The 18769-nt window shown below is 40.2% G+C and overlaps 1 protein-coding gene across 8 annotated transcripts in view; it reads left to right on the top strand.

Moving 5' to 3' along the window:
• Positions 1-3591: 3591 nt before the first annotated feature.
• The window catches only part of SELP (selectin P), a 46127-nt gene continuing 30949 nt past the window's right edge, over positions 3592-18769 (top strand). For 5 of the 8 annotated variants that reach the window (XM_067030473.1, XM_059042226.2, XM_067030460.1 and 2 more), the window contains exon 1: positions 3775-3934. In XM_067030473.1, the coding sequence (XP_066886574.1) occupies positions 3932-3934 (3 nt within the window). In that variant the 5' untranslated portion in view covers positions 3775-3931. Of the gene's footprint in view, positions 3935-18769 lie in introns of all 8 variants that reach the window. The other 3 variants (XM_059042215.2, XM_059042241.2, XM_067030442.1) reach the window with 3 other exon arrangements.

Below are 18769 nucleotides of genomic sequence, written 5' to 3'. Positions count from 1 at the left end.
AGCTGCAATTTACCTTTTAATAAAATGTGTATCATAATAATCTCTGAGTAGATGAGCCAGCTGTGCAGATTGGAACTAACCCATAAGGCTTTTGTGATGATTCAATGAGATACAGCTTTTAAAATGCTTAGCATAGGGTCTGGCCCGAGAATAGGGGCTCCATAATAGTAGCTCAAAAATGTAACACTATCTCTGTTTCACTTCCTCAGTGACTTTGAAAGAGTCAATGAGTGGTGTTCATGTACAAACAGGTCACCAATTTAATTGTGTTTCTAGTGTTCAACTGTGGGTGATAACCCTTTTGTGGTTATCACATCCTTATGGTGATCAAAGGGCCCCAGACACAATATGCTCTTGGAAGGATAAAAATACTTTTAATACAAAAACCACTTCCTAATTCATCTGCTGAGTTTACAGCATTTTCTGAATGTGCATGTCGAACCACTGAGCTTGCATAGAAGAATCTGACTTATTCTACTCAGCTCAGTGGTCACCTCCTCTAAGCATCCTTTCCAACCACCTCTCCACTGCTGCCATTAGACTGAGTCAGATATCTTTTTGTGGAGCTCGCACAAGACAGAGTGTGTATACATCGTGTCCTCCATATCGTTACAATTATGTTTCTCTACCCATTTCTTCACTTGTCTTTGAGCTCTGTCAGGACCGGGACTGTGTCCTATTCATCACTGTGTCTTCAGAGAGTAGCTTAGAAGATAGTGCAGAATGGGCCATAACAAAAATGTGTAGGACAAATAAATGAAACTCTGGATGGGGCTAAGTGGGCATAAATGGGGTAATATGGAGTGTGTCCTGAGAATCTAATTTCTATTTAAGGTTATGTGTGTAGATAGTTTTGTGAAGGTTCATGTTTACTCTTTGAGACCATGGCCAATGACTGATTCCCTTGACTTTCCTTCCCTTTCAAAAACTGCAGAGCAAAGACAGAGAAACAAAATGCTTGAGCATAATACCACAGACCAATTTAAATATAATTTCAGTGGGAAGAGTTAGCAGTTCATGAAATTTGTGTAAGGTATCTTCCGAAAGCTATGTGGGGAGAGCTGACAACTTTGTCCATGACTATGTCAGCTATCAGGGGAGTGACAGACACTTAGGGTTGTTTTTCTTTTTTTAGTTGTAACTAGAGCAGAAATATTGTATCAGAAAGGTTTATGATATATTATCAAATGACAAAAGCATTGTGCTGATTATACAATGTGATTCCAATTCCACTGGTGACAGTACTTTGGATAATTTTTTTCCCTACTCTATGTTTTTCTTTTCTTTACAACAAACATGTATTACATTAACAATGAGGGGAGAAAGCTATATATTCTTTTTTTGAAGTTCTAACTTGTCATCCTATGGACTATTCTGTAGAAAATTCCCTAGTCTTCTATGAGTAGAGGACCAGCTGTGCAGGTGGAACTTCCCTTAGAATTAACCACCTTCTATTTGACTAGATAACAGATGCTACACATGAAGCTACAACCTTAACATGGCCTGTGAGACCCAACATGGTCTGGGTGCTCCTTAACTTCCCAGCCTCCTTCCCAACCCTCCAGCCACTGTGGCTATCTGGTAGCTCCTGGGCCACTCCAAGCCTCAACTGGCCTAGAAAGTTTCCCCACATCATTTTTTTTCTTCCTGCATTTAATTGTGTGATTTTAATCTAACATCCAATGCTCCACCTCCAAATAAAACAACTCTGAGCTCCATGAAGGTTTTGCTCATTATTGAATCCCTAGTGTTAGCACAATGCCTGAAGCCTTGAAGGAGCTTAAATATTTCTTGTGTATACGAATGCACCACTGAAATAATATAAATAGAATTCAGAGAGGAAGATGGGAGGGGGCACTTTTATTGTATCTACCCAGAGCCATGCATGTAATAAATGAATCAACAAGTATTTGTTGGGTGTCTGTTTGCCCTCTGCTAGATACTACAGGAGAAGCAAGACTAATATAAAAAGGGTCCCTGCCCTTTGGGAATTTCTAGTACAATATGAAGACATGAGAAAACATGATATGAAACAGAGAAGTAACACTACTAATTAAATTATATTAGAATCATCATGTTTTTAGTGGCCACATAATTAGAAACCATATAGATTTTCTACATAGACTAAATCCATTCAAGCAAATGATATTCAGCCTGAACAGCTTTTAAACAAAGTCAATGGTATTTTCCTTCCATTCCTATTCCTTGGAATCCTTTTCTACTCCCCTCACACGCCCTAAAATTTAACATTATCCCACTTAAAACACATTGTTGGTAGAACCTAGAGTCTACATAGTACCTTCCCTCATATCCATCTGAGAAATTTTTTTTAATAAGGCAATGTCAAGAAGAGGATCTGGAGAGTGAAAATAAGAACAGGAGGGAGTGGAGGCAAGTCTTAGAAAAAGAATAGCTAGCACATCCACGGCACTTGCAGTGTGCCAGGGATTGTTCTGAGCACTTCACACGTATATCCATTTAACTGTCCAAACATTTCCATGTGGTGATAACTGATGACTATTATCCTTATTGTTAACATAGCTGAGGGAACTGAGTCACAGGAGGATAGTAACTTGCAAGGTCACACAGCCTGTAGGTGGTGGAGGCAGGCAGTCTGGCTCTAAACCTCTGCGTCATGCTGCCCCAAGTTCCCCGTGCTTTCCTCTCTCTCAGCATCCCTTGTTCTCCTGAGACCATTCCTCCATCACCGCCTCCTTCACCAGGCTTTCTATTTCTACCACGTATTAATCCTTTCCTCTTTGTCCCAAATTCCCAAGTGCAAATGCAGGCCCAAGCTCTTTAAATCATCTTTATCTTTGGACTTCCAGATTTTTCCATTTTATCCCATGTTTAATCGATCCATGAGATGCCTGTTCACAAGCTATGATAATCATGGAGTGAATGAAGAATAACACCCACTACTGCACAACTAGAATTCCAAGGGGATAAATGGGAGTTACGGTTTTCTGACTTGACACTAAATGCTTGATACTTGATTTTGCTGTCTGATGGCAAATCTGAAAAGTAATAATAATAGCCTACATTTGTTGAATGCTAACTGTGGACCAGATATTGTTTCAAGCACTCTCCACATATCAATTCATTTAATCACATAACAGCCCTGTAAGAGAAGTTCTGCTCTAATCATTCTATTTCACAGTTAGAAAAAAAAAAAGTGTAGAGAGTTTAAGTAGTTTGGCTAGAGGAGATCCACACATGGAGCCAAGTGGGGTCTCTTAACCACTGTGCCACACAGCCTTTTACTTCCCCACACTAACCATTTTTACATCTTTTTGTCTGATTTAAGAAGCAGAAGTCCCTTTCTAATAATGACCCATGTCTGTTTTATATTTTCACTCCCAAAGTCCTTCCAACAATCCCTCCAATTGCCAGAAAACCCTCAGTGACTTTCCCTTTCCCACCTAATTATTTTTTGTCACTATATTTGTCCCTTTTCTGTCAGAAGCCTGCTGGAATAGAAAACATTCACTGAGACTTCACAGTAACTGGAAAACTTACACTAAGACATTATGATTAAGACAAAGTGAGTTTTCCAATATATGACCTTAAATTGGAGCTCATATCGTCATCAAAGCAAACCTGACCACTGCAGGTGTGGGTACGATTCCTACGCTACTCAGTCTGGAATGTCCAGGAGTGATTCGCACTCACCTGTCTGTGGACCACATTCCATGGAAGTCGGCAACCCTCTCTCCCACTTGCCCGCCTCCCCGGTGACTGTTATTTCTAAGCTGCCAACACTGCTCCCGTTTTATCTACATTCGAACTTCATGGGAAGGGCTGTGGTGACTTTCAGGAAAGTGAATAGGAAGTTGCTTTTCTAAACAGCCTGACAGCTGAGGGGAGGCAGCAAGACTATAAGAAGTCTGGACTGCACAGACAGCAGTAAGCTGGCTATGTCACAGAGGAGATGGTAAGTTGATTTCTCTTTGCTATGGGAAGTGGTTGAGTTGAAGTGGTTTGGAGCTGAGTCAGGCAGGTAAAGCTTCCGAAAATGAGGAAGAGCAGTAATTGTGGAGCTTTATGTTGAGTAGCCCTTTAGAGTTTGTAAGCATTTCAAAACCTGCTGTCCACTTTGACCCTCCCCACATCCTTGTGAGTTGCTATGTCCATGTTACAAATGAAGCTGCTGTGTCTTACAGAGAGGCTAGGTGTTTTACCTAAGGTACACTGTTAGGCTTGATGTTGTCTGGATCTGAACTTCTGTCCTCTGACTCCACAGCTGCTGTTTTTCCTAGCAGGGCTTACAGGGACTCTCTTGGAGCAAACCTGGTTAACTCTCAACTGCCTTCTCCAGGATTGCTCTTCTGTCTGGGTGGAATGCAAGGCTGAGCAAGTGCCCTGGGACAAGACGACAGTTAAATGTTTTCTCATCCCCAGCTCGCCTATTTTTTTCTCTGAGCCCTGGGAGTCTGCTGGGACTAATGTGGAGTATTCACACAGTTCCCATTTCTGCCTCAGCTCTCAGTCCTGTTAGTGACTCAGTTTCCTCATCTATAAAATGGACAGAATAATAGTACTCTACTTTGTAGCATCATTGTGAGGATTAAATAAGTTTACACTGAAAAGCATTTAGGTCTGAGCCTGGCACATAGTTGTGGATTAGTAAATGTTAGCTGTTATTGTTACGAGAAAGACCTCTTTCTTTGCCCTTGTGCACATTTGTCTCTTGGGATTCTGGAACCTCAAACTCTGTGTGAAAATTCAACTTCAAGTTCAGAGTAGCTTCAATTAACCCTAGGACCTGAGGAAAGATGTTAAGGTTTCTCTGGTGGGGTGTTTTCAATCAGATGGATCTCAGAGTGGGGGAACGCTAGACAGGGAACTTACAGTTAAATTATGCCAATGTTAGTCAGGGTGTGAGTGGACTAAGAAGCAGGTCTGGATTCATTTCCATTTATACCTTTTAACCATCTTAGGTCTGTTGATTCTAGTTCTTACTCTTCCTTCCATTACCTATTTTTCAAAATGTAATTAAATTGTTCATGCTCTCCAGGGCTGGCTGCTAGCTCTTAGAAAGTGCAGTTTCAGAACTTTGTAAGTGGAAGCTTATTAATCAAACCCTCAAACATCACAGTGACTTACTACATAACAGGCAGTACTAGGAAAAGACTCTGGACCTGACCTTAGAGGGTAGGCACATGATGTTTCATAAGTGGAATTTATTATTACATTGTCTTCTAAGTGACTCATTTCTCTATTTGAAAAGCAAAACAGAAATTTTATAAAGTCAAATACACAAAATGAATCCTTTATGTTTGTAGAGATATAGATCAGCCATGGTCCAAATGGCTTAAAAAACCTTTTAAGTATGCTACTTTATATTTAATGCTAATATTTCATCCTAAATAATGGTGATCAGGAGTCTAAATACATATATATTTGTGTATATATATATATGCTTTGATTCTTAGTGTTGATGTTGTCCTGGGCTCCTTCCTGTCTTTATTTCTATTTGCTATTTGGCTTATAGACCTCTTTCTTTCACTGTTTCATTTTCTGCCTTTAGGCTGAGGCCACTAATATCTGTGTTATATTACCACCATCACCCATAAACTTAAGGGAAATGATATGATATCAGTTGTACTGCCTTGAAAATCTAGACTCTGCCACCAACAAGTTGTATAGTTCTGTCTCTTCAATGACTCTCATATCTGCCTTCCCCCTTTGTACTCTCATTGACCCTCTTTAATTTCCTTTCTTTCCCATAAGAAATTTCTAAGATAAAACAAACTGATTTTGTAGATATTATAATATCCAACATTTGCAAATATTTATTCGGTACCCCACCATGCACCTAGCAGTGTGCTAGAAGTATATGTAAATAAATGTTGAAATCATTTGTTTAAAACCACCTGTAGACTTGCTGTTTTTTAATTTGAAAGACTACAGATTATAATATTACCTCAAATTACAAAAAAGAAACACCATCGTTAGATGTATCTATTCAGAACGCTTCTCTGTCCAAAACCCTGGCAATTGGATCCCTTCTGCAACTGTCATTTCAAACTCACAAGATCTGACTCCAGACCAACTTCTTTTCAACTAACCTCTAGGACTTCCCAATTTTCAGCAGCAATCAGATCACATCACTACCTCTCTTAAAATCTACTTGCTGCCCCATTTGTCTTGCACTTAGAACAAAAAAACTCACCCCCTTGTTTTAGTTCCTAAAGCCCAGAGTGATCTGTCCCCAGTCTCATCTCATACTCTTCTACCCTTGCTCGTTCCATCCTAGCAACACTGAGGTTTTCATGTTCTTTGAACACTTCACATTTTCCTTCCACCTTAAAGCCTGCACATTAGCATTTCCTTCTGTCTAATGCTTTTCCTCCTGCTTCTCACTGGTTTCTTCTGGTCATTCTGCTCTCAGCTTAAATGCCACCTTTTTAGAGAGGTCTTCCCTGACCTCCCTCCCTGTCTAATATAACCACCCCGTCACTCTATCACATAACCCGGTTTTAATTCTCTACCTAGCACTTACCACTGTCTTCTATTTTTTATGTTTACTCGTTCAGTACTGTTGTGTATATATTGGTGTTTGTTCCATTGTCTGTCTTCCACAGAATGTACATTTCATGAGGAAAGGAATTGTGTCTTCTTTTATCATTTTAATTGCCAGTGCCTATAACAGTGCCTGACACATTGTAGGCACTTAATAAATCGATAGTTATTGAAATAAATAATGGGAAATAACACAGGCAATAACAAGGGCATGCCTATCTTGGGGTGGGGAGGAAGGGATTGGTAATAGGGAAGGCATCTTTGAGGAGGAGACTCTTGGACTTTTAGAGCTAGGCACCCACAGAAGGAGAGGGTGCTCTGGGCATAAAAAGAACATGGGGAACATACCATGCATTCTGGAAAGTACAAGATGTCGTGTTATAAATGCACCGTAGAATTGTGGTGGGGGCAGGGTGTAATTGAGGAGTAATGGCAGGAGATGGGACTAGACAAATAGGAAGAAGCCTCATCTTGAAGAGCCTCACAGTGTCATCTTAAGGAGCTGGTATGTACTGCTCAGGGAGTAGGAACAGCTGATGGATTTTAAGTAGTGATGCAATCTGATCAGATTTTGTGTTAGGAATATCATTCAGACAGTATTAAAGAACTGGAGATGGGTAATCTTGAGAAGAGACCAGTGAGAAGATGATTTCTCCAGTCCAGGAAGGAAATGATAATGTCTGAATTAGTGCTGCAGCAATAAGTGGAAATCTGGAGAATGGCCAGGTATCTCATCAGAAGGTAAAGTCAATAGGATTTGATGGTAGATTGATGTGAAGGGATCCTTGGTCTTCCCTCCCTGGTGCCACCTGATGGAAGACTTCAGGGTCTCTGTGGGCAGGTAGGTTATGGGACTTGGGTCAGTGATACTGTCTGTTCATAAGAACATGCATCCCTTATATGAGCCTTCTTCGGTGCTGGAACCTTTCAAAGGGACACACCCACTCCAGAGAGTTACATGGAATTTGCCTTCACATCTCCCTCTTCTAAGATCTGCCACTATTTGATGCTTCTCCAGGCTTTCCTGAGACACACCAGCTATGGTAGGTCCTGATTCCCCCACTTCTCCACTTATCCCCATCTGCCACCCGCATGGAGTTAAGTGAGTGAGTCCTTCTCCTTTGTTCTCTCACATGGGATGCGAGCCATCATGACCCTTGTTTCTCTCATACTGAAAGAGAATGAGACCAAGTGCCGAAAACATATTTTTTTGCACAGCCATATTATACTCTTCTACCTAATCATAATGCACTTTTACATTTGGTACGATCACTGCTGTAACCATATTGTACTTAGTTCTAATTATCACATTTTTCTCCAACATTTTGCCATTCAGCATGTCTCTATCTTACTTTCAGTCATTCCCTTGCCATTTTTCACTTATTCATTCATTCAGCTATAACATATTTATTAAGGATTAAGCATCTGCTCTCTACTATGGCTGGGATTCAGACATGAGTAAGTCATATCCCTTGCCCTGAAAAGCCTCTGCCAGCAGCTGCCTCCAGCTGTGTGTGCTCATCTGTTTGTTTTGCATTTGGATTGCAGACTTCATGCTCAGGAGGAAAGTCAGGGATGGAGAGGCTGATGGAGAGCCATTGGCAAACAGATGACCATAAGGAGGCCCTAGGAAAGCAGAAGAGTGATAAGAGAATAGGGCCAGGGAGGCAGGAACCCAGGGGAATCTCTATCTCTATCTCTGCAAGAGAGTTGATGTGGATTCAGGAGAAGACTCAGAGGAGTTGCTCAAGATGTCAGAAAAGAATCAAGAGAAGAACCAAGGGAAGCATTTTAAGCAAAAAGAAATAGTAATATTTATTGCTGCAGAAAGGTCAAGGAAGATAATGATGGAAAGACTTCATTGGGTTTGGTAATTAAGATGTCAGGGGTAAAGTCAGCAGGAGCAGTTTTGTAGTCTGGAGGGACTGGGGGTTGGAGAGGAAAGGGGAGGCAAGGAAATTAAGAAAACTGAACTGTAAAGGAAGGAGAGAAATCAGACAGGACCTAGGCAGAAGACAGAGAGTCTAGGGAGGGACATTGTAGGTTCTGCTTCAAAAGTTCAAGGCTGTGGTCTACAACATAGACAGGAGAACAGAATCACCTTTCTTTTTTAAAAAAATTTTTTTCACATCTTTATTGGAGTACAAATGCTTTACAATGTTGTGTTAGTTTCTGCTGTACAACAAAGTGAATCAGCTATATGTATACATATATCCTCATATCTCTTCCCTCTTGAGCCTCCCTCCCACCCTCCCCATCCCACCCCTCTAGCTGGACACAAAGCACCGAGCTGATCTCCCTGTGCTATGCAGCTGCTTCCCACTAGCTGTCCATTTTACATTTGGTAGTGTATATATATCAGTGTTACTCTCTCACTTTATCCCAGCTTCCCCTTCCCCCGGCCCGTCCCCTCAAGTCTGTTCTCTACATCTGCGTCTTTATTCCTGCCCTGCCACTAGGTTCATCAGTACTGATTTTTAAAATTCCATACATATGCGTTAGCATACAGTATTTGTTTTTCTCTTTGACTGACTTACTTCACTCTGTATGACAGTCTCTAGGTCCATCCACCTCACTACAAATAACTCAATTTCTTTCCTTTTTATGGCTGAAGTAATATTCCATTGTATATATGTGCCACTTCTTTATCCATTCATGTGTTGATGGATATTTAGGTTGCTTCTATGTCCTGGCTGTTGTAAATAGTGCTGCAATGAACATTGTGGTATATGTCTCTTTTTGAATTATGGTTTTCTCAGGGTATATGCCCAGTAGTGGGATTGCTGGGTCATATGGTAGTTCTATTTGTAGTTTTTTAAGGAACCTCCATACTGTTCTCCATAGTGGCTGTACCAATTTACATTCCCACCAACAATGCTGGAGGGTTCCCTTTTCTCCACACCTTCTCCAGCATTTATCGTTTGTAGATATTTTGATGATGGCCATTCTGACCAGTGTGAGGCGATACCCCATTGTGGTTTTGATTTGCATTTCTCTAATGATTAGTGATGTTGAGCATCTTTTCATGCATTTGTTGACCATCTGTATGTCTTCTTTGGAGAAATATCTATTTAGGTCTTCCACCCATTTTTGGACTGGGTTGTTTGTTTTCGTGATATCGAGCTGCATGAGCTGCTTGTACATTTTGGAGATTAATCATTTGTCCATTGTTTCATTTGCAAATATTTTCTCCCATTCTGAGGGTTTTCTTTCATCTTTTTTTTGTGGTTTCCTTTGCTGCGTAAAAGCTTTTAAGTTTCATTAGGTCCCATTTGTTTATTTGTGTTGTTATTTCTATTACTCTAGGAGGTGGGTCAAAAAGGATCTTGCTGTGATTTATGTCATGAAGTTTTCTGCCTATGTTTTCCTCTAAGAGTTTTATAGTGTCTGGCCTTACATTTAGGTCTTTCATCCATTTTGAGTTTATTTTTGTGTATGTTGTTATGGAGTGTTCTAATTTCATTCTTTTACATGTACCTGTCCATTTTTCCCAGCACCACTTACTGAAGAGGCTTTTCTCCACTGTTTTCTCCACTGTTTATTCTTGCCTCCTTTGTCAAAGATGAGGTGACCAAATGTGCGTGTGTTTATCTCTGGGCTTTCTATCTTGTTCCATTGATCTATATTTCTGTTTTTGTGCCAGTACCATACTGTCTTGATTGCTGTAGCTTTGTGGTATAGTTTGAAGTCAAGGAGCCTGATTCCTCCAGCTCTGTTTTTCTTTCTCAAGATTGCTTTGGCTATTCGGGGTCTTTTGTATTTCCATACAAATTGTAAAATTTCTTGTTCTAGTTCTGTGAAGAATGCCATTGGCAATTTGGTAGGGATTGCACTGAACCTGTAGATTGCTTTGGGTAGTATAGTCATTTTCACAATATTGATTCTTCCAATCCAGTTGCATGGTATATCTCTTCATCTGTTTATGATATCTTTGATTTCTTGCAACAGTGTTTTATAGTTTTCTGAGTACAGGTGTTTTGCTTCCTTAAGTAGGTTTATTCCTAGGTATTTTATTCTTTTTGTTGTGATGGTAAATGGGATTGTTTCCTTAATTTCTCTTTCTGATCTTTTGTTGTTAGTGTATAGGAATACAAGAGATTTCTGTGAATTAATTTTGTATCCTGCAACCCTACCAAATTCATTGATTAGTTCTAGTAGTTTTCTGGTGGCATCTTTAGGATTTTCTATGTATAATATCACGTCATTGGCAAACAGTGACAGTTTTACTTCTTTTCCAATTTGTATTCCTTTTATTTCTTTTTCTTCTCTGATTGCTGTGGCTAGGACTTCCAATACTATATTGAATAATAGTGGTGAGAGTGGACATCCTTGTCTTGTTCCTGATCTTAGAAGAAATGCTTTCAGTTTTTCACCATTGAGAATGATGTTTGCTGTGGGTTTGTCATATATGGCTTTTATTATGTTGAAGTAGGTTCCTGCTATGCCCACTTTACAGAGAGTTTTTTTTACCATAAATGGGTGTTGAATTTTGTCAAAAGCTTTTTCTGCATCTATTGAGATGATCATATGGTTTTTATTCTTTAATTTGTTAATATGGTGTATCACATTGACTGTTTTGGGTATATTGAAGAACCCTTGCCTCCCTGGGATAAATCTCACTTGATCATGGTGTATGATCCTTTTAATGTGTTGTTGGATTCTGTTTGCTAGTATTTTGTTGAGGATTTTTGCATCTATGTTCATCAGTGATATTGGTCTATAATTTTCTTTTATTGTGATATCTTTGCCTGGTTTTGGTATCAGGGTGATGGTGGCCTCGTAGAATGAGTTTGGGAGTGTTCCTACCTCTGCAATGTTTTGGAAGAGTTTGAGAAGGATAAGTGTTAACTCTTCTCTAAATATTTGGGGGTTTTGTTTGTTTGTTTGTTTTGCAGTACGCGGGGCTCTCACTGCTGTGGCCTCTCCCGTTGCGGAGCACAGGCTCCGGACACACAGGCCCAGCGGCCATGGCTCACGGGCCCAGACGCTCCGTGGCATGTGGGATCTTCCCGGACCAGGGTACGAACCCGTGTCCCCTGCATCAGCAGGCGGACTCTCAACTACTGCGCCACCAGGGAAGCCCTAAATATTTGATAGAATTCACCTGTGAAGCCATCTTGTCCTGGTCTTTTGTTTGTTGGAAGATTTTTAATTACAGTTTCTGTTTCATTACCTGTGACTGGTCTGTTTATATTTTCTAATTTTTCCTGTTCAATCTTGGAAGGTTGTACTTTTCTAAGAATTTGTCCATTTCTTTTGGTTTGTCCATTTTATTGGCATATAGTTGCTTGTACTAGTCTCTTATGATCTTTTGTATTTCTGCAGTGTCAGTTGTAATCTCTCCTTTTTCATTTCTAATTTTTTTTTTTTTTTTTTTTTTTTTTTTTTTTTTGTGGTACGCGGGCCTCTCACTGTTGTGGCCTCTCCCGTTGCGGAGCACAGGCTCCGGACGTGCAGGCTCAGTGGCCATGGCTCACGGACCCAGCCACTCCACAGCATGTGGGATCTTCCCGGACCGGGGCACGAACCCATGTCCCCTGCATTGGCAGGCGGATTCTCAACAACTGCGCCACCAGGGAAGCCCTCATTTCTAATTTTATTGATTTGAGTCCTCTCTCTTTTTTTCTTGATGACTCTGGCTAAAGGTTTATCAATTTTGTTTATCCTCTCAAAGAAGCAGCTTTTAGTTTTATGATCTTTCCTATTGTTTTCTTTGTTTCTATTTCACTTATTTCTGCTCTGATCGTTATGATTTCTTGCCTTCTTCTAATTTGGGGTTTTCATTGTTCATCTTTTTCTAGTTGCTTTAGGTGTAAGGTTATATTGTTTATTTGAGATTTTCCTTGTTTCTTGAGGTGAGTCTGAATTGCTATGAACTTCCCTCTTAGAACTGTTTTTGCTGTGTCCCATAGGTTTTGAATCGTAATGTTTTCATTGTCACTTGTTTCTAGGTATTTTTTGATTTCTTCAGCGATCTCTTGGTTATTTAGCAGCGCACTGTTTAGCCTCCATGTATTTGTGTTTTTTACTGTTTCTGTCCTGTAATTGATTTGTAATCTCACAGCGTTGTGGTCAGAAAAGATGCTTGATATGATTTCAATTTTCTTAAATTTTCCAAGGCTTGATTTGTGACCCAAAATGTGATCTATTCTGGAGAACGTTCTGTGTGCACTTGAGAAGACAGTGTACTCTTCCACTTTTGGGTGGAATGTCCTAAAAATATCAATTAAGTCTATCTGGTCTGTTGTGTCATTTAAAGCTTGTGTTCCTAATTGATTTTCTGTATGGATGATCTGTATATTGGTGTATTTTCTGTATGGATGATCTGTATATTGGTGTAAGAGGGGTGTTAAAGTCCCCCACTATTATTGTGTTACAGTCGATTTTTCCTTTTATGGCTGTTAGCATTTGCCCTATGTATTGAGGGGCTCCTATGTTGGATGCATAAATATTTATAATTGTTATGTTTTCTTCTTGGATTGATCCCTTGATCATTATGTAGTGTCCTTACTTATCTATTATAACAGCCTTTATTTTATATTTTAAAGTCTATTTTATCTGATATGAGTATTGCTACTCCAGGTTTCTTGTGATTTCCATTTGCATGGAATATCTTATTCCATCCCCTCACTTAAAGTCTGTATGTGTCCTTAGCTCTGAAGTGGGTTTCTTGTAGACAGCATATCTAAGGGTCTTGTTTTTGTATCCATTCAGCCAGTCTGTGTCTTTAGGTTGGAGTATTTAATCCATTTATATTCAAGGTTATTATTGATATGTATGTTCCTATTCCCATCTTCTTAATTGATTTGGGTTTGTTTTTGTGGGTCTTTTCCTTCTCTTATGTTTCCCGCTTAGGGAAGTTCCTTTAGCATTTGTTCTAGAGCTGGTTTGGTGGTGCTGAATTCTCTTAGCTTTTGCTTGTCTGTAAAGCTTTTGATTTCTTCATTGAATCTGAATGAGATCCTTGCTGGGTAGAGTAATCTTGGATATAGGTTTTTCCCTTTCATCATTTTAAGTATGTCCTGCCACTCCCTTCTGGCTTGCAGAGTTTCTGCTGAAAGATCAGCTGTTAACCTTATGGGGATCCCTTGTATGTTAATTGTTGCTTTTCCCTTGCTGCTTTTAATATTTTTTCTTTTTATTTAATTTTTGATAGTTTGATTAATATGTGTCCTGGTGTGTTTCTCTTTGAGTTTATCCAGTATGGAACTCTCTGTGCTTCCTGGACTTGATTGACTATTTCCCTTCCCATTTTAGGGACGTTTTTGACTATAATCCTTCAATTATTTCTCAGACCCTCTGTTTTCTCTTCTTCTTCTGGGACCCCTATAATTCAAATGTTGGTGCATTTAATGTTGTCCCAGAGGTCTCTGTGATTGTCATCAATTCTTTTCATTCTCTTTTCTTTATTCTGCTCCCTGGCAGTTATTTCCACCATTTTATCTTCCAGCTCACTTATCCGTTCTTCTGCCTCAGTTATTCTGTTATTGATTCCTTCTAGAATATTTTTTCATATCAGTTATTGTGTTGTTCATCACTGTTTGTTTGCTCTTTAGTTCTTCTAGATCCTTGTTAAATGTTTCTTGTAATTCCTCCATTCTGTTTCCACGATTTTGTATCATTTTTACTATCATTACTCTGAATTCTTTCTCAGGTAGGTTGCCTATTTCATTCATTTATTTGGTCTTGTAGGTTTTTACCTTGCTCCTTTGTCTGTAACATATTTTTTGTCATTCTTTTTTTTTGTTTGTTTTTTGTTGGGTGGTGCTGTATTCCTGTCTTACTGGTTATTTGGCCTGAGGCGTTCAGCAATGGAGTTTGAAGGCAGTTGGATAGAACTGGGTCTGGATGCTGAGATGAGGACCTCCAGAAGGCCTCAGTCTGATTAATATTCCCTGGGGTCTGAGGTTCTCTGTTAGTTCAGTGGTTTGAACTCAGAGCTCCCACCACAGTAGCTTGGGCCCAACCTCCAGCCTGGGAACCAAGATACTACAAGCCATGTGGCACAGCAAAAAAATGAAAAAAGAAAAGAGGAAAAAAGGAGCAATACAATAAGAAAGAATAAAAAACAAAATAAAATTAGAAAGATAAAAAATTTATTAGGAAAAATAAAAATATAATTGAAACAATGGCAACAAGGTAAAAGAAAACCACAACAGAAAAAAGAAAAGAGGGGAACAAGCCAAAAAGAGCAGAATGATAACAAAGTATAAAGAATAAAATAAAATTAGAAAAAGAAAAGATTAGAAAAAATAAAAATACAAATGAATCAACAAGGTAAAACAAAACCCCAATCTAAAAGAGGAAAAAAGAAAAAAAAAGCCTTGGCTATGGGGGGCAGAGTTTAGGCGGGGGTGAAACTTAGGCAAGGGTGGGGTTTAGGGGTGGGTGGAGCCTAGGCCCAGGACCCATGCAACCAGAAAAGGCCTTGGGAGCAGGGCCTAAGAAGGGCGAGTTCAAGCATGGGGCAGGGCCTCTGCTTAGGACCTGTGTGAAAGGGGAGAGGCAGCACCCGAGTGTGGAGGCAAGGTACTGGGTGAGGGGGTGTGGGTGGGGGTTTAGGCCCATCATGTTGGAGGGCATCTCAGATGGGGTCTCCGAGTGTAGAAGTAGGGTCCTGGGTGGGGGTGTAGGGGCGGGTCTTGGGCTCTGTGGAGCAGGAGGGAGGCTCTGAGGGCAGAGGATTAGGCCTAGGAGCCCAACAGGCTCCCCGGTGCCTATGTGGATAGGGAAAGTGCTGGCTGCGTTCCCTTCCATCCCTCCGCACCCCTCCCCCACCATCCCCCCCATGGTCTCCCCCATCCCTGCTGGACCCCTAACCATGGGTGGGTCCTGCTGGGTGTAGGAACTCCTCCTCTCCCCCAGCCACCCCTCAGGGGTCCAGGCCCCAGGGGTCCGGCCTTTACTTTTGCTTCCCTTCCCTCCCTCCCACTTCCTCAGGACCTGCATGGCTGAGGGGGCCTCAGTGGGCAGAGGATCAGGCCAGGGATCTCAGCAGGCTCCCGGGGGCCCAAGTGGGCAGGGGAAACCTGGTCATGCTCCCTTTTGATCCTCTGCCCTCCCAATAGTCCCCCAATTTCCCCCTTCAGGAGTGGGATCCCTTCCCCTCCCCTAGCCGCCCCTCAGTGGTACCAGTCCTGTCCCTCCTCCACTTCTCCTCCCCCCTCACTCCCCCCAATGCGCCACATCCTACCCAGTCGCTGGGGGTTCCTCCGTCCCCTTAGGTGTCCATGGTCCCCCACTGGTGCCTGGTAGGTGCCCTAGTTGTGCAGAGATGCGAATTCCACATCCTCCTAGTATGCCATCTTGACCCCCCCTCCAATCGCCTTTCCATGGTACCACTCCTGCCAACTTTGTAAGCCACCCAGAATGCTGGCAGCCATGGGATTCTTACTGGCATTTACTACCTCTTTCTATGCAAAGGTCGAGGGAAAAACACTTCTGGCTCCTTCTACTTTGTCTCTGCCTCTCTCTTCACCCTGCAATCACTTTTAGTTATTTGAAAAGTAACATTAAAGATTACCACGGTGCAAAGCAGCCTTCATGAAGGTTTACACAGGTACAGGATGTTATTCTAATGACCCCATCTCAGACTCCTTCCCAGTGACTTCCAGTTTGAAGCAGGTTGCCAAAGAACATTAAAGTAAAAATTAGCAGAGTACACGGCTGCTCCTCCTAGAGAGGCATTTCCTGGTGTTTCAACGCTTAACTTGTTTAGTAACAAACACCAGGACAGAGTCCTTAACTCTTCACCAATGTAGACCCCTGTCCTAAAGATGACACTGAGAGCAGGGGCAGATGTGAGAAGGCTTACCCACTTCAAGGAAGTTTCAGAGGGAAATTATTACTCGAATGAAGATTTTTAAGCATCATTCGTCCTCCACATCCACACACAAAACCCTTGTCAGTTGCCAATGAGTCAAGGTGCTGCCTTACAGTTAACACAGAGATTTGAACTTGGGGTCCATGAACATTCTGAAATTGTCTAAAAAGCTGCAAGTCTGCAATTTTTAAAAAAAGAATCCTGACTATGGCTTTTATCAGACTTTCAAAGGAGTACAGGAGTTCTGTGAAAATAAGAATCACTGTGTTAACCCAACATACATTCCAGTGCGGAAGCTTTGGCAAATCATCTAAATTCGCCGATTCTCAGTGATAGGCAGTGATGGTGGTCCCATCTTGAGCATCCATGGTCTAAAAGATCTGCTGAAGAATGCTGGAGAAATGCCTAATTGATTTGGAGTAATCTTTACGGTTCCTACAGCTCTCAAACATTCTATGAGAGGTGATGCTTGGTATTTGATTTTAAAAAACAGAGAAGTATGGTCAGATTAAAGCAGGGGACACCCAGTGACTTGCATTTTCCTTTCTTAGATATTGTGTCTTGATCAGAAGCACTTACCAGTCCTCTAAAACCTTAAAATGTTCAAAACTAGCACTCTGTCTCTCTCTATATATATATTTTGTTTAAACCAAACCATACTGAAAAGTTTAAACAAACAAGTTAAAACATAAAACAGCTCTGTTGGGATAGTGGGAGGAGTTGGGAATGGAGATAGGGAATAGGAGCCTCACCTGGTCACTGTCCCAACACACTTCCTTGAGCTGGTCCCAAAGCAAAAGAAACCCCTAGAAATACTCTCTACAGGAAGAAAACCACTTTCTAAGGGCACAGGAAGAGCACCACTAGATTAAAAACACTGCGATCCTCCTCCAATCTAACCAAGAAGAAACACAGTAGAGTTTCAGAAGCAAATATTGAGGTTCCCTTCATTAGGCTACATTACTGTGCTCTTCACCAGCAATATTTTTGCTTCTGTACCTCCAAAAAAATTCTGAAAAACTAAATAACCTCTTGAACCTTTATAAGTGGAGAGCTAAAATTTTTCATCATAAGTTTTTAAATAAAAGATGGAATTTCCAGTACATTATAAAGATTGGCCTTTTACAGTAAATAAATATAACATCATTTACTAGAATTTGTCCAATGGAATAAAATACCATAGTGATCTGATAACACTTATCACTTAAAAAAACATAAACTAGTTTCTCATAATAGGGAATTTTATATTATTCATTTTTTCTTCTTTAATACCTATTTCTATTTCACCTCCTCTACAGAATTTAAATCTAATTCATTTTTAAGGTTAAAGTATTTTATTGATCACTATATCATACTTCTTTATAAAAATAAGAACATAATTAAGTTGAAATGTAAAAGATGCAATTTTCTGAAACCATAAATCTCTGCTAAATTTTTCACCTTTTTGATTGAGTAAGCATGACAATTACTTTTAGTACACAATTAAATGAAATAGCATAAACATACTACAAATTTTGATAAGTAATTTAAACTTCCCTATTTAAAATGCTGTTGAAGATGCATCTCTACATGAGAAGAGGGGCTATTCCCCTATTCATGTAACCCTGTATGAATATTATTTATTGATACAATCAAACAAGTTCAGCATCAATTCTATTCCTAAATTTCATATTTTGAGGATTTTTAAGCATTAAGGACTTTTATTCATATGACTAAGTAAATGGAAATGGAAGCTTATTATAGCAATGTCTCTCAATTCTTTGAATTCCTTCCAAGTTTCATGTCCTAAATTACAGAGTGATGTATTTTCAACATTTAGTCAATGGTCTAGCATCTGACAACTTAAGTGGGTCTTCATCAAAGCTGATGAAAAGAGAGAAATGGAAACCACTGGACTTGAAACAGACTTGTTACACTATCATTTGAAGCATTCATGTTGTCAAGATCTAAACCAATATTTTGGATGGTCTCTGTTTGGCACACCCACTGATGTTTTTTACATACAGAGGCAAGGCCTAATGATAAATAAGAGTCAAGTTATAAAAGTTATGATTTCTTTTATAAAATGGAAGAAGGACACATTTGTAGGCAGATTGGTTTTAGGAAAGTGCACATGTTGGAGTTGAGAATCTGAACACAGATTTACTTAAATCCTCCTTGTTTGTGTACCCCTTGGGAAGCCAGGCTCATTCTGGTTTAAAGATTTCTGCTGTAGAACCTGGCATGGTACTCTTTGGGTACTGAATAGAAATATGGTACTAATGATAGCTGGTGATATAATACAATCCACAGAGAACTCCAGGGGATTAAGTTTCCACTAAGGGATTATCACCATACTTCCTGTGCAAATAAACAGCACCATAAATCATAACATTATGATACTCCCAGTGTTTGATAATAGGTAGGTCCTGCAGAGGCCAG

The sequence above is a fragment of the Kogia breviceps genome, chromosome 1, assembly GCF_026419965.1.
Source record: "Kogia breviceps isolate mKogBre1 chromosome 1, mKogBre1 haplotype 1, whole genome shotgun sequence".
NCBI lineage: Eukaryota > Metazoa > Chordata > Mammalia > Artiodactyla > Physeteridae > Kogia > Kogia breviceps.
The sequence above is the reverse complement of the archived record's forward strand: the minus strand, read 5'-3'. Positions and strand labels throughout refer to the sequence as shown.